This window comes from Penicillium cinerascens (genome assembly GCF_028974065.1).
Source record: "Penicillium cinerascens strain IBT 15544 chromosome Unknown contig_1_segment0_segment0, whole genome shotgun sequence".
Taxonomy (NCBI): Eukaryota; Fungi; Ascomycota; class Eurotiomycetes; order Eurotiales; family Aspergillaceae; genus Penicillium; species Penicillium cinerascens.
Genome location: NW_026695287.1, coordinates 3401034 through 3425103, shown reverse-complemented (window position 1 = coordinate 3425103; position 24070 = coordinate 3401034). Strand labels below are relative to the sequence as shown.

At 47.7% G+C, this 24070-nt stretch overlaps 10 protein-coding genes across 10 annotated transcripts; 4 read left to right on the top strand and 6 right to left on the bottom strand.

The window, feature by feature from the left end:
• Positions 1–809: 809 nt before the first annotated feature.
• Positions 810–2368, top strand: N7498_002822 (citrate synthase; the record flags this gene model as incomplete). The annotated part of the gene is made up of 3 exons (XM_058449884.1): positions 810–1330; positions 1407–2177; positions 2236–2368. 3 exons carry the CDS (start codon positions 810–812, stop codon positions 2366–2368), a joined length of 1425 nt encoding a protein of 474 aa, XP_058312228.1.
• A 1180-nt stretch (positions 2369–3548) lies between these two features.
• On the bottom strand, positions 3549–4436 carry N7498_002821 (uncharacterized protein; the record flags this gene model as incomplete). The annotated part of the gene is made up of 1 exon (XM_058449883.1): positions 3549–4436. The coding sequence occupies one exon, from the start codon at positions 4434–4436 to the stop codon at positions 3549–3551; it is 888 nt and encodes a 295-aa protein (XP_058312227.1).
• Positions 4437–5562: 1126 nt separating this feature from the next.
• Positions 5563–6445, top strand: N7498_002820 (sulfotransferase family protein; the record flags this gene model as incomplete). Its single annotated transcript, XM_058449882.1, has 3 exons — positions 5563–5605; positions 5662–6005; positions 6077–6445. The coding sequence occupies 3 exons, from the start codon at positions 5563–5565 to the stop codon at positions 6443–6445; spliced, it is 756 nt and encodes a 251-aa protein (XP_058312226.1).
• Positions 6446–6937: 492 nt separating this feature from the next.
• Positions 6938–8024, bottom strand: N7498_002819 (RTA1 domain-containing protein; the record flags this gene model as incomplete). The annotated part of the gene is made up of 3 exons (XM_058449881.1): positions 6938–7224; positions 7290–7684; positions 7753–8024. The coding sequence occupies 3 exons, from the start codon at positions 8022–8024 to the stop codon at positions 6938–6940; spliced, it is 954 nt and encodes a 317-aa protein (XP_058312225.1).
• A 1304-nt stretch (positions 8025–9328) lies between these two features.
• Positions 9329–10063, top strand: N7498_002818 (glycosyltransferase family 32 protein; the record flags this gene model as incomplete). The annotated part of the gene is made up of 1 exon (XM_058449880.1): positions 9329–10063. One exon carries the CDS (start codon positions 9329–9331, stop codon positions 10061–10063), a length of 735 nt encoding a protein of 244 aa, XP_058312224.1.
• A 124-nt stretch (positions 10064–10187) lies between these two features.
• N7498_002817 (fungal specific transcription factor domain-containing protein) lies at positions 10188–11883 on the bottom strand (the record flags this gene model as incomplete). The annotated part of the gene is made up of 4 exons (XM_058449879.1): positions 10188–10870; positions 10927–11204; positions 11258–11464; positions 11519–11883. 4 exons carry the CDS (start codon positions 11881–11883, stop codon positions 10188–10190), a joined length of 1533 nt encoding a protein of 510 aa, XP_058312223.1.
• Positions 11884–13821: 1938 nt separating this feature from the next.
• Positions 13822–14546, bottom strand: N7498_002816 (murein lytic transglycosylase YjbJ; the record flags this gene model as incomplete). Its single annotated transcript, XM_058449878.1, has 2 exons — positions 13822–14027; positions 14090–14546. 2 exons carry the CDS (start codon positions 14544–14546, stop codon positions 13822–13824), a joined length of 663 nt encoding a protein of 220 aa, XP_058312222.1.
• A 1700-nt stretch (positions 14547–16246) lies between these two features.
• Positions 16247–18084, bottom strand: N7498_002815 (putative MFS allantoate transporter; the record flags this gene model as incomplete). Its single annotated transcript, XM_058449877.1, has 5 exons — positions 16247–16489; positions 16576–16904; positions 16978–17638; positions 17697–17804; positions 17863–18084. The coding sequence occupies 5 exons, from the start codon at positions 18082–18084 to the stop codon at positions 16247–16249; spliced, it is 1563 nt and encodes a 520-aa protein (XP_058312221.1).
• Positions 18085–21179: 3095 nt separating this feature from the next.
• On the top strand, positions 21180–22301 carry N7498_002814 (alpha/beta hydrolase; the record flags this gene model as incomplete). The annotated part of the gene is made up of 2 exons (XM_058449876.1): positions 21180–21326; positions 21390–22301. 2 exons carry the CDS (start codon positions 21180–21182, stop codon positions 22299–22301), a joined length of 1059 nt encoding a protein of 352 aa, XP_058312220.1.
• A 784-nt stretch (positions 22302–23085) lies between these two features.
• Positions 23086–23812, bottom strand: N7498_002813 (uncharacterized protein; the record flags this gene model as incomplete). The annotated part of the gene is made up of 2 exons (XM_058449875.1): positions 23086–23624; positions 23683–23812. Coding segments are annotated over 2 exons (669 nt in total), but the record flags the coding sequence as incomplete, so codon positions are not given.
• Between the last annotated feature and the right edge of the window lie 258 nt (positions 23813–24070).

Below are 24070 nucleotides of genomic sequence, written 5' to 3'. Positions count from 1 at the left end.
GGAACTACTAGTTCTTCCCGATTAATATCCTAAGCGAGTAGTCGCGGCGGCGCAAATCAGGCTAGCGGGGCATCACCCGACGACAGGTCCTCTTGAGCTTACGCCAATATGCCTCTGTGCGGGAGTGGGCCTATTAACCCAGAGTAGAACGACCAAGCCCTTGATATATCGTATTTGGCCACGCTATACGGGATTAATCTGTATCGAGAAGTCGGCTGACTCGCATCTAGAAAGAGACTGGCTAGGAAATGCCGCGAAAGCAGAACCTGTGCTCGTTTGTGTCAGCGACGTAGGGGCTATTTTGCGCCACCTGTGACCCGTTGTAATCAATTGGGGCCTTCTGGGGCCGTTCAGGGATTATTCGGAGAGACCTATACGGGAATTCCTCTCTACGTTACACTCAGCTACCCTCAAATGTCAAATTCAATCACTCGAGCAAGTTCATTGGTCATGGGGCATTCCTTCGCCCCGTCCCACAACTTAGCTTGTAGCGGAGATAACAGACGATTGATTGGAACATAATTCTCAAATATTTTCTGGCAAATACGCATTATCACCGTAGAGACCTGACTAGTGGGGTTGTTCAGTTTGGGCATGGTGAGAAAGGGCCACTATTCAAAACGAAAATATAAATTTAGCACATCGTCTAGGCTGAGTGGGAATTTAAAAGAGTTATAAGCCCACTGAAGGTGAAGGTAACCAGGAGACCAAGTCATTGCTCAGAACATACTTCTTTGAATTTTAAGTCTAGGGCATTACCCATTCACCTTTTTGCTTTCTCTATCACTTCTGTATTTCCACTGCCCAATATGATGACCATTCTTGTCCACTTCATATTGGTATGGAGGAAGGTTCTCTACACCTACCTGTCTATGGCAAAGCTATCCTATCACAAAGCCTTGGGTCGAACGGCCGTTGGGCCGAGTCATGGGTCTCTGAGCATTATGGACAATCGAACACAGCGGACGTATCAGATTCCCATTGTCCACAATGCAGTCAAGGCCGTTGATTTCCGCCGTATCACGGCTGCCCAGGAAGGCGCCGACATGGTCGACCAGCTTGACAACGGCCTTCGTATTGTTGACAAGGGTTACTTGAACACTGCATGCATGGAGTCTTCAATTACTCTCATTGATGGCAAGCGTGGCTACATTCAGTACCGCAACCACTCAATTGAGGCTTTGTTCGAGCACAACGATTATGAAGAAGTTATCCATCTTTTGATCTGGGGCAAATTGCCCAGCTCGGCAAAAAAGCAGACACTTCGTCGCAAATTGGCTGCTGAGATGAAGGCTCCTCAATGTGTTATCAATGTTGTCAGATCGTTTCCGTAAGAGAATCCCTTTCCCATGCATTTTTTTGAATCCGGTCCCAAGTCATTGTACTGACTCATATATTTCTTCTAGTCGCGACTCCATGACTTTTCCAATGATTATTGCTGCCCTTGCTGCCTATGCTTCAGTGGATGAAGGTGCCCGTGCCACACATACCAAGGGAGAGCCTCAGTACTTGGGCAAAGGCAAGGCAGTGGATGAAGCGGTTATCCGCACCATGTCAATTCTTGCTACAACTATTGCTTTAGTCTATTGTCATAAGCGTGGTCGCTCTTTAAACGCTCCCAATCCAGAAGGGTCTTTCATCGGAAACATTCTGTTGATGATGGGCTTTCTCGAGCCGGGAACTGAACACACGCAACCACTCCCCAACCAAAAGATTGAAAAATGCTTCGAACGTCTCTGGATCCTGTATGCCGACCATGAGATGACTAACTCAACTGCCGCCTTCCTCCATGCTGCATCTACGCTGACTGACCCGTTGTCATGTTGTGTGACGGGTATCGTGTCTGCCTATGGGCCACTTCACGGCGGGGCCATCGATCTTGCTTATAAGGGATTCGAAGATTTGGGAACTCCTGAAAATGTGCCAAAGCTAATTTCAGCTGTGAAGGCAAAGAAGCAGCGATTGTTTGGTTATGGCCACCGCATCTACAAAGTGGTAGACCCGCGAACGAAGTTCATCCGTCAGCTGATAGAAGAGTACAAGGAGCAGGTCAAATCCAATCCGCTACTCAGTGTAGCCTTGGAAATTGACCGTGTGGCAGGTGAAGATCCCTACTTCACTTCCCGCAACTTGAAGGCCAATGCAGATCTTTACGGCTGCTTCCTGTATACTGCCTTGTAGGTTTCAACTCTTGCATCTTCTCTTACTTTGTTGTTACTAACTCGAGACTGATAGGGGGTTTGAAACGGACATTATCGTCGCCATGGCCAGCCTCTCACGCACGCCTGGTGTAATGGCTCATTGGAGAGAATCAATGGGTACGTGGATTGTTTATGTCCCTCTTGGTCACCCCATGCAATGTGTCTAACTATTTTACCCAACTCTAGGCCAAGCCCCAGGTCTTTGGCGGCCCCAACAAATTTTTGTGGGCTCAATTGCAACTCCCACACAGAGCAGCTAGAGATGGAGGAACGAGTGAATAGAAGCGAGGAAGTACTAGTATTAGATTGCCTTCTTGTTACTCTATGTTTGTTATAGGCCTTCGTCTGTCGAAAATACTTTGAATTCAAACATCGAATGGTGAAGCCATATACAGATATTTCTTACCTTAAACACGATTGAATCCTGGAGCAAAAATTATTCAAATTTATCCCTTTCGGCCTGAAAATGTTCTCGAGATGTGGTTATTACGTAAAATATAACGAAAAAGAGGTTTAAGTATAAGCTACGGGGAAAGTTCTTCAATCTTCCGCTGGGACAGACAGTCTCCTCGCGTAGCTCACATTTCCAGCTAACGTGGGTACCATAGCCAACCCTGGAAGTCCTTGTGAAGGTGGAAAATGAACTAGCTTGTATCCATCTACATAGTATTCTGTCAATAGATCTTACTGCATGCTGCAGTGTAACCTCGCCCACATGCACCCATCTTGCCGTTCCGTTCCACAGCCACGCGAGGCTGTAGTATCGCCAAGCCTTGTCGGCCACGCGAGGCTGTAATATCGCCAAGCCCTGTCGCCAAGTCTCCTGCTGTCATACACTTTCAGACTAGCTGGCTTGGCGTTGTCTTGTATGGGGACGTACAGGCTAGTAATTAGCAGAGGTTGAAAGAGTGTATTTTGATGATGTGTTAACATGACAGCTTTTGAAGGGGTCGTTTTCTAGTGGAACACTAGTGTTATTACACTGGACATCCTCTGTCCCATTCATTAAGACTCGATTTACTATAAGTGGAGCGGCGGGTATAGACTTCTAGTGGTAAATTACTGCCCCTTAGGTCGTCTAATTCCACTTTATGTTTCAGGCTGACGTTTGGTCTGTGCGGCTAGCCTCGAGCCAGATCCCCGGATCGCGCTATTACATAAAATTACATCCTGAAATTACTATGCGTTTACACGACGAGATTGCGCTAGCGTGATGTGCCCAGGAAATGTTTGATCGAAGTCCCATTAACAAAAAGTATTTTGTAGGATACACGTGTTAGATTGAAGCCATGCGTTCATTTTGACTCGACTAAAAGGAGCAAGTATCATTCAAAGAGCACTAGCAATCTATTCATCATCGAAAAACACAAACAGGCGGACCTCGATAGATCGGCGGGCCGGAGCGTCATCCGCAGTTTTATCATCCTGGAAGCCCCCGTGTGGAGTTCCGCGCACCCGGTCCGTGCGCGAGTCATAGTCCTTGAACATGATCACCTCATCAGGTCGCAATTCGCTAACGTAGCGGAAGATGTAGTCTGGATGAGGTTTGAGAAAATTGTCGTGAGCCTTGTAATATTTGGGGTCATTGTTGCGGTAAACCCGGGCCACATTGTCCGCGTAATTCCAGTTGGGGACATTGCTGTGATCCACCACCAGCAGAGGCCAACGCCGAACCGGAGCCCCAACGGGCCTCCAGACATTGATGATAGCCCAACGCTTATACGAGCAAATTAGGCTCTTGGCTTCCTCCTCTCCTAGCTCGCGCTGCAAGTGGCCTAACGCCGTGGAGTGGTCATTGTCAATGTGAAGGGTCGATGCAGGCTGCGAGATACCGGTCTTCATAAAGAAGATCTCGTCGGGATGATAGCCCAATGTTTGGTTGCGTAGACTGAAGTGCCACGGAACCACCTTGGCAGCTCCGGTCTTTTGCTGGATGAGAGCTTGCAGCTCAGGCCAGTATCGGTCCTTGATCATCTGCTTGCCCTCCGGGGTGCGGTAGGTCATGAATTCCGCTTCGGTAAGAGATGTAGGGTGGATCATGGTCTCATAGCCTTCCCGCAAAAGCTGCGGTGCGGGCTTTTGAGTGCGAATGTCATGGATTCGGATGTGATGTATCTTTTTATGATTCAAGTTGGTGGCCCCGGTGGAGGTGTCAAGGTATGCTTCGCGGCCGTCGGTAGTACCGTCGAACATTTCAACTACACCGGTGGTGAACTGGCATTCGATGACAGTCATTTTGGAAGATTTGGAAAGTGGAAATGCGAAAATGTAGCAGGGCCTGATTTTCACGATGTTGGAAGATTAGAGAGCTATTATATATCCGTGAAACACTGCCGCTGAATAGGGACGTGGGCATGTGTCCCTACACCAGTGGCCCCGGTCGTATGCTATTTCACAGCCTCCCCGTGTTCCATTACCCGATAGAAGCCAATGGGCTTCCGATCAGGCCACAAGCGGAAAATCTTGGCATAATTTCGTAATGTAAGATACAGAGCGTGAGATCGAACCTTGCAGTGTGTCTAACACGAGGCTGAGTATCGATGATTTACCGTCCCCATACAACATGTATTGACTCCGTTTGGGACTGTATCATTACCAGCGGGCGATTTTTATACCTACTTGTTGGATTTTACTAGTGGAAGGGCGTACAGGCTAGTGATTGGTCAGAAGTTCGAAAGTGTGTGTTGATTGATTGATGATGTGTTAACATGGCAGCTGTTGAAAAGGTCGTTTTCTAGTGGAGCACTAGTGTTATTACACTGGAACTCCTCTGTCCCATTGAGACTCGATTTATTTTACAAGTGGAGCGGTGGGTATAGACCCTTAGTGATAAATTACTGCCCCTCAGACGCCTAATTCTAGCTTCTCCACCACAAGTCTTCCTCGCGCAATCCGATGGTTCTCATCAAGGTAGCAAGGAAAGAATGATTTGTTGTCAAAGCGCACACAGGATCCAGCCGACGCTCGCCGCGGGAGGAAGATATTGGATCATGCTGACTTCTCGTATCTTCCAATTTCGGAAGGTTGCATCTGATTTAGCATAGTGTTAGCCTTGCGACTCAGCCTGTCACCACCGGTGGCTGAGCTTGCGTGATGTAGGTACCCGAAAAGGAGAAAGAGTCAAAGCCATCTCAAAATCCTCGTCAAGTGCTGATTATATAGACCCTCGCTAACCAGTCTCTACTTCAGCCGCTAATGATTCACGGACTTGTTTCCTCTCCACCTCCTCAATCACAACTGCTTCATTCTCCTCTTTTTTCTTTGCTCTTATCTTTTTCCCCTTGATTTTTATCACTTTGAAGTTTGTTACACAATGTCCCGATTCATCGACCAGGTGCCATCCCCCCAACAGGACCCCAAGATGGAGGTTCTCCTTTTAGGGATGCCGCGGACAGGTACCATCTGTAAGTCTGCATGCAGGCCTGGCCATGCCAGTGGTACTTCTCTAACCCATATATAGCAATTCGCATGGCGTTCGAGGCTTTGGGATACAGGCCTTTTCATGGCCGCATGATGGACGAGATGCCGCACCTGTACCCACTGTGGACAGAGGCGCTCCAAGCTCGTTACTACGGTATTGGCAAAGAGTTCACTCGCGAAGAGTATAATAAACTCTTCGACGGCTTCAATGTCTCTTGCAACATCCCTGGCACTCTTCTGGCGGAAGGTCTTATCAAAGCCTACCCGGAAGCAAAGGTGATATTGACCACACGTGACGTCGACAAATGGCTCGAGTCGATGAAGCAATCGGTCGACTCAGCCGTGAGATGGAAATCATTTGATTGGCTTGCACCTTGGGATCCGGTGAGTGTCGTCTTGCTTTTTGTTCATTCCTTCATATTGTTGTCCCGGGCCCCTACCTAACAGCGAAACAGAAGGTGATCGGTCCTTGGTGGCGTTACCACAAATTTACCCATGCATTGCGGCCTCTGATTGCGCCTCAGGGGGAGCGTCAGGCCTACCTCAACTACTATGCTCGAATCAAGGAGTTGGTTCCAGCAAATCAGCTTTTAGAGTTCCATCCTAGTGATGGATGGGAGCCGTTGTGCGAGTTTTTGGGCGTCCAAATTCCACCGGAACCATTCCCCCATGTGAACAATACGGACCAGTTTTTGGCGGGTAGGAAAAAGCGCTGGTGGCGCATGATAGGGTTGATGATGCTGAAGCTGGTGACACCAGCTATAGTGGTTGCATCCACGGCGTGGCTGATTCGGGGGCGGACAGCGTTGTTGCTGCGCGGGTAATATTAGATCATTCATGAGGCATTCTCACAAGCAGGTGTCAGATTGTGCGGTGTCTTTCTCTGTCTCTTTCACTAGCAGTAAATTGATTTGGCTTCGAAATACTTTGGCATTCGTTTTCGATCTGGAAACTTTTTTCAGTGTCCAACGTTCCCAGGTGGACCTGGTACCTTTCCGAGGCAGAGTCTCTGCGCTTCCGGTCACTGATCCCATTGAGAATGTTTTGGAGGTTGAGCACCGTGTTATGATAGTATGTCTTACAGTACTGATAGTTCCCTTTGTCTATGAGACCAAATATGCTCGTCATAGTATATGTAGTCTATTAACAACGCTATAGTCAAAAACATGATGTCTAAGGCCAAAATATATCCGTAGGCCGAGAATGTGAGTATCTACTCGCGCCCCCAAAAAAACTAAGACACATCAATAGGAGAGTAATTGCAAGCGCTAGAAAGTCCCGCCCTCATTCGCCCGACTGCTACCTCTGCCTTGGCTCTACTTTACCCGTTGGAACTTTTGCTCCACATCATCGTCAACAGAAATCAACTCCATATCACTGCCACGCGACTGGCGGAAGGTCCACTTGGTCTCACCCCATTGCCCATCAAAGCAGACCCCCGGATGGAAAACGGTCAAACATAGAGTGGCAATCACGATCATTGCTCCCTCTAAGATCATGAAAAGAACTTCGTCGTTTGCGAGCGAGCTGTGAAAACCACCTTTCAACTCCGCGACTCGGAAGACAGAGCGAACAAAGATAGTAATTGTTGCTAGGATCAGGCCTGGGTTTACGATTAGTGCACAATCGATGAAGAAAACTCGGCAGATGGAAGAGTCATAAACTTACTCGCTAGGAAAAGTTTCCACCTAGTGCTGTTCCGTAGCTTTCGCATATGAAACGTCTCATTCAGGGAGTCAGGGTTGTTGCGGACCTTCCAGGCATAATCAAGACATAGAGCCACAAAGAGAGCTAGGGAAGCAACCTGGCTTGCAAGGCCGGCAATCATGATGTTTATGCCTGTTTGCGCTAAATCGGCCTGGTCGGCATCCGCTATGGAGGTAATGGCACCACCTGCCGCTTGGAGGATCAGAGATACTACATCGCAAAGGACGAAAACAATGGTGTAAGTTCGAGGGCGACATCGCGAAATCTTCTCCCCATAGATGACCACAATCCTCCCGAGACAGATGTAAATCGAGGCGCTGAAGAACGCCGGGCCAATGGTAAGACAGATTAAATATCTGAGGGTACGTGGTCAGTAACTACATTTCAATGAAGAGAAAAGATCAAATGCGATAGATAGACTTACTCCAAGTAAGGATTGAAACGGAAAGGATTGTAGTGCATCTGCAGGCGGCCGGCATAGCCGATGATCTCGAGTACCAAACCTCCGACCAAGCCCGCAAGATAACCCCAGGTTCGATATCTGATACCCAACCCTAGCTGGGCAACTAGGAGGATCGCGAAAAGGGCCAAATAGAAGGCATTGCCAGGCAGTGATGGCACATAATAGACGTACGCCTCGGTGAGTGGGCAGATGTCCAAAGTGCAGTAATCGGATGGGTCCGTGGAATTGCTCATTATGGTGAATGTGACTTTTCCCTTCGGGCCTTCGTTTATTGCCGTGCAGAAATGGCTCGTTGGGTTCTTTGGTCACTGATTGCTCGTCACTTTAATGGTGACTAGCCCACCTTGATATGGGTTATAAGATAGCAGTCTGAGACGGTCCCAAAATAGATGGACGTGATTTCTTTGTTCCGCAGGAGTGATCAACACTCTGAACTCCATGTCCGTTGGACTTGGCGGTCTCTCTCCGTAGGCCCCGCAGATTGAGCAGACCAGGGTTCCTTGGCGTGCTGGGTCATGATGGTCACCCAATTGTAACGCTTCGTATGGAACATTACCGTTACCGCCGGTCCAAAACGCCCATCGAGCGCTGTCATTGGAGACAGGACGCGGCACGGACCGGGCACACTCTTGGGGCCGCTTGGTGGGGTGGGTTTATTAGGCCAAGCTCCGCCCCCTGCCAAGTAATTCGGGCTTAGTCGGGCCAAGACACGGAGAAATCCTGCGGAGACGGAGACGGACACGGACATCCGTACGGACACGGAGATTCATACGGAGAATCCATCATGGACGTCCAGGTAGAGAAGTTCAGAACGAGGTCAGATTTTAGTTCAAGGTTCGTGGCGCAGCAACTACCCTTGCGTTAAGTTGCCGTCGTGCAGGTACGCAGAGGATGGGGCAGGAAAAAGCCCAAATGCACCGTGTAAACCACGTGTCGTCTTGTTGGCGGTCCAGCCCGGTCGTACGACGGAGAATAAGCTTGTAATTTGAAAGAAACGTACTATTTGGATTTACTGCAACTCGAAAAGCCATCACTCATGCTCTAATTGCCCCACAGTCTTGTCAACAATTCTCCGTCCTTTCTTTCTCATTCTAGCGTAAGCTCCATTTTTTTCTCCTCTCATTCTCTTCGTCATTTTTCCAAGAGTGCCGACAGGATGGCCGCTATTGCTGCGTTCACGAGAATCCGCCGTCACATTCATTACAAGGCCACCAACTGCAAACATTCAACTCCGAATGTGTCATTATCGCCTAAGCTACGCTATGTAGCGTCAAGAGCCACTCGAGGCCCTTTCATCTCTTGTGTTCTACTCTACCTGCTCTTTGTTTCTGTGCTATCCCTTCGCTCCTGGATACAATTTGTTTCAGCCCTACATGCCAACTCATTTACTCCGGACGGTCTCTGTGCAGACTTGAACGCAGGGAACAGAAATTTGGCATCCAGTTCTGGGTCATTTCAATGGGCGCCACCATTTCCGACTACCACGAACGGCTCGTTACAAAATGATTCAGAAGAGATTCCCAGGGTTATTCATCGGATGTGGAGGGATTTGGCGACAGACATCCCCGAGGAATGGACCAATGCCACTCATTCCTGTCAAGAGCAGAATCCTTCCTACGAGCAGTATATCTGGACCGATGCAACGGCGTACCAGTTTATGAGAACCCACTTTGCATGGTTTCTTCAGACTTATACCGAGCATCTACTGCCAGTGCAACGAGTCGATGCTTTGCGATACTTCCTGCTTTGGCATTATGGAGGCATTTATCTAGATCCAGAGATTGGTTGCCAACGGCCGCTGGAGCCACTTTGGAATGAAACCAGTGCACTTTTGCCCCAAGCATGGCCATACGGGGTGAGCCAAAAGCTGGTGGCCAGCAAGCCGAATCATCCTTTCGTTATGAAAGTCGTACTCGTGATTCACGAATACCACCGGTCTGTTCTGCCAGACATCGTGCTAGCCATGCTGAATACAGGCTCCATTCACGTTAGCCGAGTCCTTGGCACGTGGTTTGGCTCTATGAGAGGGAGTCCCGGAATTGCCATTTTACCATCTGATGTTTTTGTTGGTAAAGAGGACGCCTTCTTCATGCTTTACGGCAGATCAGTTCCGCTTGGCGATCAGTTTACCATCTCAGAGCATGTGTTGGAAAATTGGATTGGGTGGTGTGGAGTGATAGTATCGTTCAGTGTGATGGCTTTTGTGATCTTGGGTGTTCAAACGAGCCCCAAGGGTGGCGGTGATCAGTCACGTACCGTCCTTACTGTATGAGTTTTGTACGAATAGAATTTGAAAAATAGTAGCTCACCAAGTCTTCCCTTGATTTCTACAGCTTGGTACACAGAAGGGGGCAATGGTGCAAATACGGATGCTGGAAGATTTAGTTGCTGATAATCTACCCTAACCGCTGCTGCTCAAGTGATGCAGTCGTCTGTGACACCCAATCGACAAAAATATCGTCAATGGATGCATCTGGAAAGAGCCCTGGCCATTGGAATTGAGCGTCGAACCCGTCCAGTGGTGGCTGTGAAGCGTCAAGATAGAGGTTCGCGCCACCCGAAGATGGAGTCATTCCCTCAGCTAATTGAGTCCCCAGCTGAGAAGGCTCATTTTTGCGTCTAGACAGAGCTCTGTTCTCAAACCACCACTGTATACGTTTGAGGCGTTTTTCAAAATGGTAGAAGACATCCCTGTCTCCAGATGCATCCATGTCGGAAGTGATCAGTGTCTGGATGCGGAGAATGCACCGACTCAATAGGTTTGAAATATCCAGCGCACAACACAAGTCAGCCGTATGCGGATGTACTGATCGCTCCATTGCCGTGATTACCAGCTTGCATGCGAATGTGACTGCAAAGCCAAGTTGGACCCATGTCGCATTATTGAATGCCAAGTCGCAGCGTAATGGAAGACAAATATAGAAATCGAGCAAAGTTTTGGCCGCTGTAAGACCCATACGCAATGCCTCAATCTGAAACCCGGAGCCATGGCGTTGCTCCTGTGGAGCTGGCCTGTGGTCGAAGAGGGTGATCTGACATAGGTACAACTCGACAGCATAAAATTGCATGAAAAGAACATCTGAATTGCAACATTAGATTGAGTTCAAATAAAATGATGCATCTCACACAACGCACGATTCTCAGTCAGCGGGAAGGGCAGGTTGGCTCGGTATAGCGCAAGCTCCGTCTTCAACTCTTGATAGTAATGCTCAATGCCTAAGTTCGGATCGTGGATCTCTGGAACAACCGGAGTCGAGAATAGCACAATTCTTTCGGAGATCTTTTGAAGTTGTACAATATGAACAAGATATCGGTCAGACGAGTATTCGGGCTCCGTTGCTAAAAGCATGCCCAAGCTTTCGATATAAGGTGAGTATGGGAAGGAGCATCGCTTTTGTAGTATTTGCGAGATCCTGAGACATGTTAGAGACGCTGACTTCACCATCAAGGGGGTTTGACAACTTGCGTGGATGAAAAATAAAAACAGCCGATGACAGCGCGTTGCTCCTCTCGTCCCCATGATACCGAATTCTTATCATTCTCACCATCAAAGCTGACTATGTGCTTCCAAAATCGATACTCGGGGGCACGGTCAAGTTGCAGGTCAATAATAATACTGATAGCAAGATGCAAATACTGGGAAAACCGACGTGGTCTTGAGTGATACTGGGACCTGTCATCTTTGTCAAAAAAATGAAATCTAGAAGCAGGGGTTCACCTATCGTACCACGCAAGATGAACCAGAATGCCCTGTAGAACCTCAAACGATACTTGGCCATCGAAAATCAAGCACTCTGACATTGCCTTCTTCACTTCTGTCTCTAGTTTGCGCTGCAGAGGCATATTGTCGCACAAGGCAGCGGTCAGAATGGCGAGAAATAGAAACGGCTTTTCGCGACGCAGTTTTTCAGCGGTCATCTGGGGTGGCATCATGACGAAAGGACAGTAGGGCGCGAGAGTAGCCCGGTACTCTTTCAGGAGCGTATCAGCTGCGTGAATCGTAAGGAGACCCTGGTCGATCACATCTTTGCGGAGCCCAGGCGCACTCGCGGGGGCATTCGTGGGAACATCCCCGGGGCTTCCTTCGCTCATGCCGTCGTCGGTCTTCTTGGAACTCGGTCAGGCGGTCAGTAAGCTATATCGGGGCGCAAATCGCCTACCGAGGATTGGAATGATGAATGTGCTAGTAGTTGGTCTAATTTGGCTTCGAGGACATCTATCCTTCTTTGGCAAAGTTAACATGACCGGCTCCTGGAAGGTGAATCGATAGACTAGGCCCACCTATCTTTACTCTCCGATCGGCCTGAAGTGGTATTTACGTTTCGGCCATCGCGATATTGGCAGATCTTACCCAAGCGATCACATCTAGAGCCAGTGATGCAGTGAGCCAGGGATTCGCACATCGTGAGTATGTCTCTTCGATCAACTCACCGGTCGCAACTCCCCGCCGCCCTTTGGCGGACACACCGTATCTTAGCCTTGGCGCAGCTCTGACAGGTTTTGGCAGAGCCATTTGTATACCGGTTTCCCTTCGCGTGATCAGCCATATATAAGAAACTTATTATGGGCAGTGACAAGAAGAAGACAAAGAAATAAGCCAGCTTAACCCCGGGTAGATTAGGCGGTGGGGGGAAAACGCTAGTAGGTATAGAGTATAAAGTGGGGGCCGGACGCGGATCCCGCGAAGAGGCCGTCGCTCTTGCGCTTGAGCAACTTAATCTGGCGGAGCATGATATCGAACCGATCTAACACTACAATTCTCTCTCCATAGTTCCATTGACCTAATAGAAGTCTAGACAGCCTAAGCACCTACGAAGCAAGATTAAGTCTTCGTTACCTGCAGGCTAGGTGATGATTACAGGCACACGGTATGTAAGTAAACCGAAAGCGAGAACGCGAAACCACGACGGAAAATTCATCGTTCCTGCCAGGAAAGTCCCTGCACTTCAATAAGTGGGCCTTTTTGTTTACCCAGCCCAAAAATAGTGGAGGGGTTAGCTAAGAGCTTGTAAGGAGCCATCCCCTACATTTCCATGGGTGGGCTGCAATTCTGTAGGTTGGACCTCACGATGTCTCTTCCCTTTGGCCTTCATTGAGAGTACTCCGTCGGCATGCTACCAGATAATTTCGACAACTCACGCGCGGCATCCCTGAACAAGCCGAACAAGCCGCGTTTCAATGAACATGGGACTACCAAGGGGATATTTTTGATTATTACCTAGGAGGTAGCTAGAAATAAGTACGGCATAAGACCGAGATGGATATAAATAATAGAAATTGTCAGGATTTTGGTGCCTTATCTATGCGTTTATCCAGAGCTTCCAATGCAACATGGAATCACCAAAATTACTGTATCAAGGCTACGCGTGGCTTCACCAACTGTTGCACTCCACGCACTCAAGAAAGAAATTGAAGAAGAAAGTGACAAAATAAGAAGAAGCAAAAACATACAACAGCAGGTATTCGCTAGTGGTCACCCACCTAACTACTAACCTGCCGGCGTGTGGCTTAAGTACGGCTGAGCGGACGGGAAGCCCTGTTCTCCACACCCTATGGTCGTATGTGTAGAGATATTCATTAAAGAAGAATATATTGTACTTGGATATTGGTGAATACTTCTCTTAGTTTCCGCTCAGCTTCAAAAAATATCACGATTCGGACGCTGTGGCCGTCACTCGTGTGGCAAGCACACTGATTTTGGTCCTGATACTGAGACTGAGCTCTTATTCATACCAGAATTTGGGAAGACCTCATCAACTGAAGTTTTCCTGCTCCACAAGATTACTCAACAGCTTTAGCACTTGTTACCATCACTGCAGGACAGGTCACACTTGTAAGTTTCAATTCAATTATCAGCCCTATAAACATCCAGACCCATTAACAAAACATTCAGAATCTGCTGCAAGTAGTCCAGATTCTGCGGCTCTCCATTCGACTACCCCTCCGCAGGCAGGGATACCCCACCCTGAGGCTCTGCTTATTGTTCAAATCACTGCCGGCAGTGAACAATCAGCCATACGAGCCAAACGCCTAGATCGCACTCTCGCCCGTCGAGACCAGCTGTGACATAAGGTAATTCGTCCCCACATCGAAGTTGTCTTGGATCGAGTCCGTGTACTGTCCATTCGGATAGTTCTCGCACGACACCTGAATCATGCCGGGCGTCGGTCCGCCTGCGTTGGCGTTGCAAGACGACTCTTGCATCGCTATCACTCCGAGGATAACGAGGCCAGAGGCTGACAGCCGGTATTGTCTGTCATGCCATTGTCTGTCGTCGAGCTCGACCCGCCAAATTAACGCTTCACTTTGCCAAAAAGTTCGCCAAGGTCGGCAATGTCATTAAGGCCGTCAAGGCCATTGAGACCAGGGATGGATCCCGATCCCAGACCGGGGATCAGACTACCAAGAGCATCCGTGGGAGAGCCGCTCGAGCCTGATCCTGCACCGGGGATGAGGGAAGACAGGCTGCCCAGAGCATCCGCGGGAGAGCCGCTCGAGCCTGATCCTGCACCGGGGATGAGGGAAGACAGGCTGCCAAGAGCATCCGCGGGAGAGCCGCTCGAGCCTGATCCTGCACTCGGTATCAGGGAAGACAGGCTGCCAAGAGCATCCGTGGGAGAGCCGCTCGAGCCTGATCCTGCACTCGGTATCAGGGAAGACAGGCTGCCAAGACTTCCCAGCTGGCGGTTCTTAACGGTGGCCGTAGGTGCCGCCAGGGCAGCTCCGACCAGCGAGAGAAAGACGATGAATTTCATGGTGTTTATGAAAAAATAAAAAAATAAAAAAGGCAAGTACCAGTGCGGAGATCAGATCCCGGGTCGGGAAAATATGAGATGATGGAAATGAATGAATGAAAGGTGAACGAGCGACGGTGTATTAATCTGGGGGGGCCGCATGGCGAAGAAATCACTTCATTTATATTTTCTTAGACCATTTAGATCGACCGAGGCTCAAATTTGGGATTCTACTCGTGAGTCTATTCTGGCTTTAGCGTTGACTGATCCAGTACCTGACAAGGCTGATGAAACAGTCGGCTGTTTTATAGCATGCAAAGTTTGATCAAGTTGTTTATTCGACAAATGAGAGCTTTAAATTGATTTTCGTATCTCCAAAGAGATTATGACTTTTGGTTGTACTAAATAGTAGGTGAATTGCAGTCTTCAGCTAACCTTGACCTTCAGTCCAACGGTTTCTGCTGGCTACAAACTGGAAAGGAATCGCAGCAAAACACATAATCACTAGGTTGAGGAATTTTCAAATGAAACATACCTGAAAATCAGACACAACTCGAAGAAATCTCGATTGGATGTAGGCTTGGATGCAGGCTTGGCTGGGTCGACTCAAAATTAAGTCGTTCGGACCGGATTGGGAAGTTCGACCGATGCCCAGCAAAGAATTTCTGCAGGGCATCGAGAAAACAAGGAGGCAGCCAAATTCCGGCCGCGGCTCAGAGTCAAACAAAAAGTAAATACCAAGGCAGTCTGATATCAGTATCTACTGCATGTAAAATTAGTGATTTTAGAGATAAACTAAAGAGTCAAAGAGAGGCGGTGAAGAACGACGGCAAAAGAAAAACGCTCTTTGAAAATCACGTGTGAAGGGGGTAAAGACCTGGCACTCACCCGCCCCGCGGTTCCAAGATCAGGAACCTCCGCCTGCACCTCCGGGGGTCAGGGGGAGGGTCAGGATCCAACCTCACCGACCCTCCCCCTGACCCTCCAAAGGTCCGACCGACCCGCATAAGATACACTTTACCTATTTAGGACACGTTTTACTATTTTAGGATAGATGACTAAGTGGATTGACACCTTAAATATGACTTTTCCATAGAATCGGTCACGTGGGGGTCCCTGAATGTCAGAACATGTAATACAAGGGCCAAAAAGCGAAAACGGGATCGAGTGCCTTTAGGTAAAACTACAACCAACTCTCCTGCATACTTGCGTTTCGCACTTTGTGCGACCATTAGTGATCAACAATGAAGGTCGAGATGCAGAGAAGCTTTGGGGTCCGCATGAAAAACGCCACCCAACTTCTTAATCAACTCTCACCGCTGGTGAAAGCCGTTGTCCCTTCAAGATGCGATACATTCCATACTACTTGCATGGTTGCGTCCGGAACATGAGCAGTAGAGGCAGCGTCCTGACCTCGGTCAACAGGATGCGCCCCGGCAAATAGTGCTTTCCTCGAACCGAATCTAGTGTATCCACATTACAGCCCAAAGCTGGGTCGAATCCCAACCCTCCAGCCTAGAGATGAAAAAACGTCTGCCGGACAGCCTTTTGGCAGGAATTCTCTATCGACTCTGACGATTATAACATGATGAGTCACTAGGTCTGATAGTCGTTCCTTTTACTCTCAATAGATATGAAAGAGATTTGGGAGTTTTCAAAGAGGCAATTTGATACCAAAAGGTTTTCGGATCTCATGCAAGCGGTCTCTAAATCAGAATGCATCAAGTGGCATACCTAAATCCTTGACTCTGTCTGTCGGTGCGATCTTGCACACCCTGTAATATAGCTTCTCGCTCACTATGATCAAGTGTCTCGCCGCTCTCTGCCAGCCTTCTGTTACGGCGTCTGTTCTCTAAAGTCATATAGATCCACAAAGTTGCCGCAGTTAGGATCGTTACACCGTAGCATACGATAAGCGCGGTAATTGCAGAGAAATATCGCGGTGCTTCTCGGGCAAAGAAAACCTACCAAAGGAAAAGGCATCGTTAGCACAGGAGCTTCGGATAATAGTAATACTCTATCATGGATATTAGGGAGAGGTTGTACTCACATTTGCTCCGCCAATGTTTCCCGCACCAAAAAACAAGAACCACATGCCATTCGCAACAGATCGTTTTGTATGGCCACCGACGTTAGCAGTGAGCAACGTCCAAACTAAGACTATGAGTGCCAGTGCAAGGAGTTGAAGCCAGCTGCAACCAAGGAGCACCCATCGGTGATCTAGGCTCGTGACCCTAATTCCAATCAGGCCGCCCAAAGGGGGAAGACTAATTAAGATTAAGGTCAGGCAGCGGTAATTCCCAAAATACGTGGCCGCAAAGCCACAGATCGGAACCATCACGAATGCGAACCCTCCCAAAGGAAGCTGCAGAAGTGTTGCTATGATCCCTTTCAAATGGAAATACAAGGTCAGTGATTGTCATAATCAAAGCTCAAATTCTTTTGCACTCACCTGGGAAGCCGAAGCCCTTTATCAGACTAGTAGCAAAGTTGCCGATGCCGCCAATTATAATTCCGGCCGTGGCCCCAAGTATGGTCGTACACCACACGTTGAAATCGCAAAGGGCCTCGATTGCCTGCTTCAGCTTAAATTCTTTTGTCTTGATCCCGACCATACTCTTCGATGCCCGCCAAGTAGCAACCACTTTCTCCCGGTGAGATAGAAAACGGGCATTCTTCGGCGTATCCGGAACGACCAAGAGGAAGACTATGCCCCATAAGAAGTTAATCCCACCAATAACGATGAAAATAAGCTGCCATGGATGGATGGCCACATCGTGCACGTGCCCCACGCCGAATCCAAGCAGAGCCCCGACCATTGCGGCAAGGCCATTGAATCCGAGAACAATGCACATCCGAAAGGGGGCCTCGTTCCGTGGATACCACATAGATATGATATTCATGGCACTCGGTGCAATGGCGGCTTCGAACATCCCCAGAATGAATCGGATTGCGAGCATGGATGAATAATTTGTCACCGCAGCATGGCAGCACATAAGCAAGGCCCAGATGAGGATGTTTATTCCAGTGTATTTGCCAATGGGAACTCGTTGAATAATGAGGTTCGTCGGAATGGACCAGAAAAGGAAGCCGAAGTTGAATGTAGATGCGACCTGAATGCGTACCTCAGTGATGAGTCGGTGAATAACTCTAGAGATGCACGATTCCTACCCATGAGTACCTTTGCCCTTCCAGACCTACGTCAGCTATCAACCCATAAGCCGAAGCATAATTCAGTGAAGTTTTGTTCAAGAATTGGAGAGCATGCGTAATGGCAACCTGCAAATCCTTTAGCAATCACATTCCGAGACGTTTCATAAACGCATTTTTTACGTACAATCGGCACGATGATCCAATCAAGCTTCTTCCTCACAGATTCACTCTCCACCATAAGCTCTACTTCGCTGTCTTGATCCGCCTCCAAAAAGAGGTCTGCAGCTATGTCCGACAAATGTATAGCGTTAACTTGATTCAAGCCGTCTTGAGGCGTGGTCTTCCCATCTTGAAATGAGCTATTGGCCGATACCGAGGACCGGACAGGTGGCTTTTGCAATATCATTGTCTGGGTGCAGGCGACTTAACAGGGATGCTCTCAACCACCTTGATGATCCCTACAATTTTCACAAGTCCCGGTTCGTGGATAGAAAGTACGGATACTCTCGGATTGGGAGTTGCGTCTTTAAGATATAAAAGAAGCGCCACAATAGGAGGCTTGGAAAGAGGTAGCAAAATCTGCAAAACGTGCGATATGATTCTCTAATATATAGCGTAATTTCAATTAGCGCGATTCATAGAACCATGTCACTCTTTTCTTTTCGTTTAGACGGCTGAAGGGAGCCGGTTTCTTCGCTGACGGTATGACGTGACAGCATGGGTCCAAAAAAGTACTCTAATTCAACTGATATCCATCTGCGAATTAAATCGATGATTTATGGGTATCAATTAGCCACTTGAGTGGTGTCTTCTCGTTAAGACAGCCATTGAGCTGCCAGAACGCCTGATGCCGTCTCTTCCACAAATACTTACGGGGCGGTTCACCTACCCGACTCCACACTTTTTGAGTACCTTCATAGTTAGCGCCAGAAGAGCAGGTACCAGTATCCGTTATCTCCACTTAAATTAGTTATCCACAAAAATTTGCGAATATGAGTACAGTAATATGAAATCTCCTATTTAACCAACCCTCAAAGCGAACGGCTTGACACTCCCCTCTTTCCTAATTTCGTACTGATTTTTGTGCAACCAATACTCTGTAAAACCGATACCGGGTCCATCTTTCCGGGTGGGTATTCTTAAGTCTGAGTCTTTCCCTGGACGCAGGCGGTGAAAATTTCGACTCAGATTGATGGAATGCCACTATAATCTCTTTTCTACGGCTCAATCATTCAGCGAAGATGAAACATATTTTGATTATCTTGCAATCCGTACGGCGATGATCATACTTCGAGAGATGGTTATTCGGATGAATGTGGCCAGTATTCGCATTTTATATTCCATTGGGAACTTCACGGGTCTCGACGACTCCCACATTTCAAAACTTGTTTTAATTTGATGGTAAATTGTTCAAAGCTTGTTTTCGCTTTTCGAGTCCCCATTGGCCTGTGCAAACGACGCCTCAAGGCTTGTCTGTTCACTGAGGACCTTGGTGTCCAAGCTGACGTGTCTCGGGGAGAATGATATTTCCCGATTATCCGAGATATCCGCGTTATCCCCTAGCGTCACATCCCAACCCACTACATAGTAATTGGCTCGCAATTCCAACGCGGGCTTCCCATTCTGGGCAAAAGTCTGCTTGACGCGCTAGATCGCCGCGATTGATCCTTCAGGCTGGCTCCATACAAAGTAGAGACTATAACGCTGTTGGTGCCTGAAAGTTGTGAATCCATGCCGCATCCCTTGAATGCTAGGATGCTTGAAATCAAAGGAAGAAAGGCCTCATACGGTTAAGAATTGTTGTGAAGGCTCCCCCAAACACAATCACAACTTTTCCTGGAGAGCTAGAAACCTTCCGGTTCTGGCTCGAGTGAGCGTCCAAGGGCCTTTCGAGGAGTTAGTGGAGAAGCGAGAAAATCAAAGCCTGTCACTACTAAGTAAAAGCAACCCTAGAGGTTGTGGGATGTGTGAGCAACAGAGCTTTTACATCACATAAAGAAATAGATTATGTGAAGGGCTGAACCAAGGCTTGATTCAATCTAACCAAACTACATTCATTCCATTAAGAGCTTGGGGAGAAACACAGCAGTCAGTGGTCGGAAACGTTGCTGAAGGCACATACTAGGGTCTCGTACTCTGGTCCGTTAAATTATGGATTAGGTCCAAGGACTCTAAAGAAAGAACAGGTCTGTTACTCTAGCAATTCCGGAATACCCGTTCATTGTAGTCATGATTCTATATTTTCTACGACTAAAGGCAGTTGCCTTAGGGAGGGAGAATAAGTGTACACTGGGACATAACCACAAGTACGCTACAGCAGATTCCTGAAGGCCACTCAAATGTAGTTAAGACTGGCGCTTTCTCCCTCGGCAGCCAAAATCTGCCTTTTAATTCATCATATCAGTCAAATCGGCCCTGTGACGTACGTCGCCATAAGTGTCTTGCAGCAGTCTCTTGGCGGTCAAACTGGTCTGGTTGTGTTGGTGGCATTCTTACCTGAGCGTCTGGCTCCTCGGATAAGACAGCGCACTATGCCAAGGACTTACCCACCAATTCCCCCTCGATGAGACTGTCTTCTCTGTTATGATAATATATGGAACATAGGGAAAACTCATTGCACTAAATCAAAATTAAAATATATTACTTCTTATGACACAAAAAGGTGGTATTAGATGAAGTAATAAAATGCCTTGTCGTTGAGATACAAAGTTATGAAATATCATGTTTACTCAGGTATTTTAGGGTGCGCAGCTTGTTTACTGGCGCAGCTCGCTTGCCGAATACGTTATCATTTCTCTTTATCATTACCATATTCAAGTGATAACCTAGGGGTTTATTCGGTACTAGACATCACAAATAGTGACTTATATTACCTTGCTCACCTACAGACAGTCATAAATCGACTTATCAAAACAATTAGCCTATTGGCCATATCTTACTTATTGCTCCCCGATGACCGCCACTAGACTAGATAGGTAGCAGTCGACCTAGGGGCGGTGACTTAGAGAAGATTCTTATTCGGACCACTTACGTAGTTACCTAACCCTCTTGTATTTTTATTCTCTTAAGAATACTATTTTTAAGCCCAGTATAAAATATAGGCTTAGGATACATACTTATATCGACTGTGTGTGAAAGACTCACATTTGAAAACTTAATGTTTATCTTGGTAGGTAGGCGATTTTATTTACGTCTTCGGCGGTGCGCAGGCGGTCCCTCACCTAGGCCAATGAATGTTTTTCGTCCTTGCGGCTATTCACCACCGTACATAAAGCTATTTATTTGCATATTTTGTATCTCGCCGGGCTACTTTTCAATAGCGGACGGGCCTCTCGCGGCGCCCCATCAATTTTTGCTTCCTTTCCCCACACCTAAAATCTCATTAGGATCCACAGTCAAGCCACGTAGGTAGTTTGTGAATTTGTTCTTATGGACTAAGCTCCAGCGCAAGAAAACCCCTTCAGAGGTCTCTCAAGGCACGCGCATTGATTCACCTCAAATATGGTGTTCAGACCATATATCAAACATATCCACGTCTATAAAACCCATCTCACCACGGATCTCCGTTTGGATGTATACCTATCCACAAGCAACAAAGGGTCAAACACGCCCAAGCCCATTCTCTTGTGGTTTCATGGTGGCTACCTCGTATGTTACCTACACCGGATACCCTAACTTGCTTCCAAAAAGCTTAAGTATCATCATCACCAGGTCACAGGCAGCCGCACCGCCATTCCCAGCTGGCTTCTCAACCACGCCCTTGCTCATGGCTGGACATTAGTATCACCAGACTACAGGGTTTTGCCAGAATGCACCGGTTTCGCGACAACCGAAGATCTAATTTCGGCCTATGAATGGGTCGCAGGTTCCCTCAACCGTCTACACCCGGATTGCAATGGAGACCCTAACCAAATAATTCTTGGTGGGGCCAGTGCCGGGGGTTGGTGCGCCTTGGTCACTGCGCTACACTTTTCGTCCGCATCATCGCAGGAAAAGAACAGGATCCCCCGTCCAAAAGCGCTTTGGCTCCTTTACCCGATGTCGGATATCGGAAACGAGAAATGGGCACAGAGAGTCTCACTCCCTGGAGCGACGGTGGATCTGGCTATAGCGCAAAATTTGCTCCTAGAGGAGATCCCCCGAAGGATTGCGCTGGGGGAGACTAGTGTCGGGGAGGACTTCCCCTCGTCCGAGGAGGAGCTCCAGACGAGGAAACGCTTACCCTTGCTCTACGCTATTCTAGAAAAAGGGGCGTTTCTCGATTACTTGACGGGGATATCTGGGTTCGGGGAGAGACTTGTGAGTGTTGGGTTGGAAAATGCAGTGGAAGATGAACTGGCGAAGAGACTTTTCCCGCTTCATTGGGGCTTGTTTGGTTCTGATTTTCCAGCAACTGTTATTGTGCATGGGACTGCAGATAGGGAAGTTTCTTGTGGCGAAAGTGAGAAGCTGGTCGCGAAGTTGCAAGGAAATGGGGTTAGGGTGCAGTATTATCCCGTCCGTGGAGCTGATCATGTTTTCGACCTGGAGTTGCAGGAATGTCAACAAGAGGGTGGGGAGCACGAGCCAAGTGTTATCCTTGCACGGTCTCTGCAGGCTCTGCAAGGGTACGTCGATAGATAGGATTCTTGCATAAGAATGGCTCGCTAGCATCTTCCTGGGCTGAATCAAGCTTTGCCACCGGAGGAATTGGTTAAAAAAAGAGAGGGTTTGAATATACTCCAGGTGAAACAATGTCCCTGGCCTCCTGTCTGGCACACTAGATCTCACCCATCGCTAGACCATTGATAGGAGACGGCTGCTGTGTATGTAAACGAGCTACGGACCCCGAAACACCTGAGTAAACACGATATTTTATAACTTGACATCTCAACAACAAATGATTATTATTACTACCAGGCGGAGATAAGCATTAGGATTATAGTTTTGAAATACATATTAAATTCAAGATTGTGTTGCATTTGAGCTGTTTGGTGGATTAAGTATTAAATAGTAGTAGGGAGTGAAGTGATGATTGTGAATAGTGCAATATCTGTGATCTTTTGGACTCCTTTATCACTTCAAACCCTGCCTTGACAACGCTATCTCTAGTGTGGGCCAACCGACACGTCATTTAGCTCTTTCTGCCCCCCGCCACAATTTAGACCCCCCTGGTAACTGACTATTGTGGGCTATTTCTTCGATGGGATAGAAAACAACAAGTAGGAGATTCTATGTTTAGTACCTGGCCCGAATGCCTTGGTATATACAACTCCACTAGTACTTGGAATCCTTATAATAGAACCACACTATTCAGGGAATTTAACTATCAAGGTGATATCTAAGGAATTAGGCGCTTGGCATATACAGTAACTACAGAGTGAAGTAAGGAAGATTAAAGTAAATGAAGTGAGGAGACTGACTGTATTCAAATAGGTCGAAATTTTTTAAAATCACAGTATTCTTCCTTCCATTTCACTGGGCCTACTTCTTCAAGCTTGGCACCAAAATCCTCTATCATAGTTCGGTAACCGACTACACAACCATACTCAATAATGTCTGTATAGCTATTCCTATACTCGGCCTTCTTTTCACTCTGCCAAAAATGCGGCCACAACATTAACTGGACTTCCTGGCCATATCGGGATTCTGTTTGGGTGGCCCATAACTGCACAGAAAGACGTGACTGGTCGAGTTCACGATGAGGGATACTAAACCCCATAATTGGTGGGCGTATACCCTTGAGTTGGGAAATTTGGGCCCGTTGGACTTCTGTCATAGGTGCCGAAAAGTAGACCGAAAATAATTGAACGAATGAGGTTGATAAAAAATTAAACCAGTCTTCCCAGCCGTATACTACCTCATAAGAGGCTATAGGCAGTATTCCTCTAGCCGCAAGATTCTCCCAGTAAAGCTGGGCGGAAGGGGAGACTAAAAAGTCCCTTAGAGCCGATGTTGTTTGCCATACTATAGATAGATATAAATTAGTGGACTGATGGTTCGTGCCATTTAGTGTATTACTTACACGTTACTAGGATAACTGTGTTAGGACGCTCCTGGACCTTTGCCCACACAGAGCCTCTGTGGGCTGGATGCTGAACCACCGGTTGGAAATGTTGAGCCCATTGGGTAGTATCAAGCTCCTCGCTAGGTGGACTAAGAGTTCTGTCCAAATAATGATTCTAGGATCGTCGGGCTCGTTTCCAAATTTCGGCGGGCAAGGAAGTGGCATGATAGAAGATTTTTGGGATGAAATGGAGATGTGAAGGATCAGTAATTTTCGGGGACCAGCTGACTGGGACCCAGAAAAAGTTGGCTGGGATCCAGAGAAATCATGACTAATCCTGAGTCCCACTCAACTCCCGGACCTGGCTGGACTCGGGATTTTATATTACATTCCGAATATGAGGACC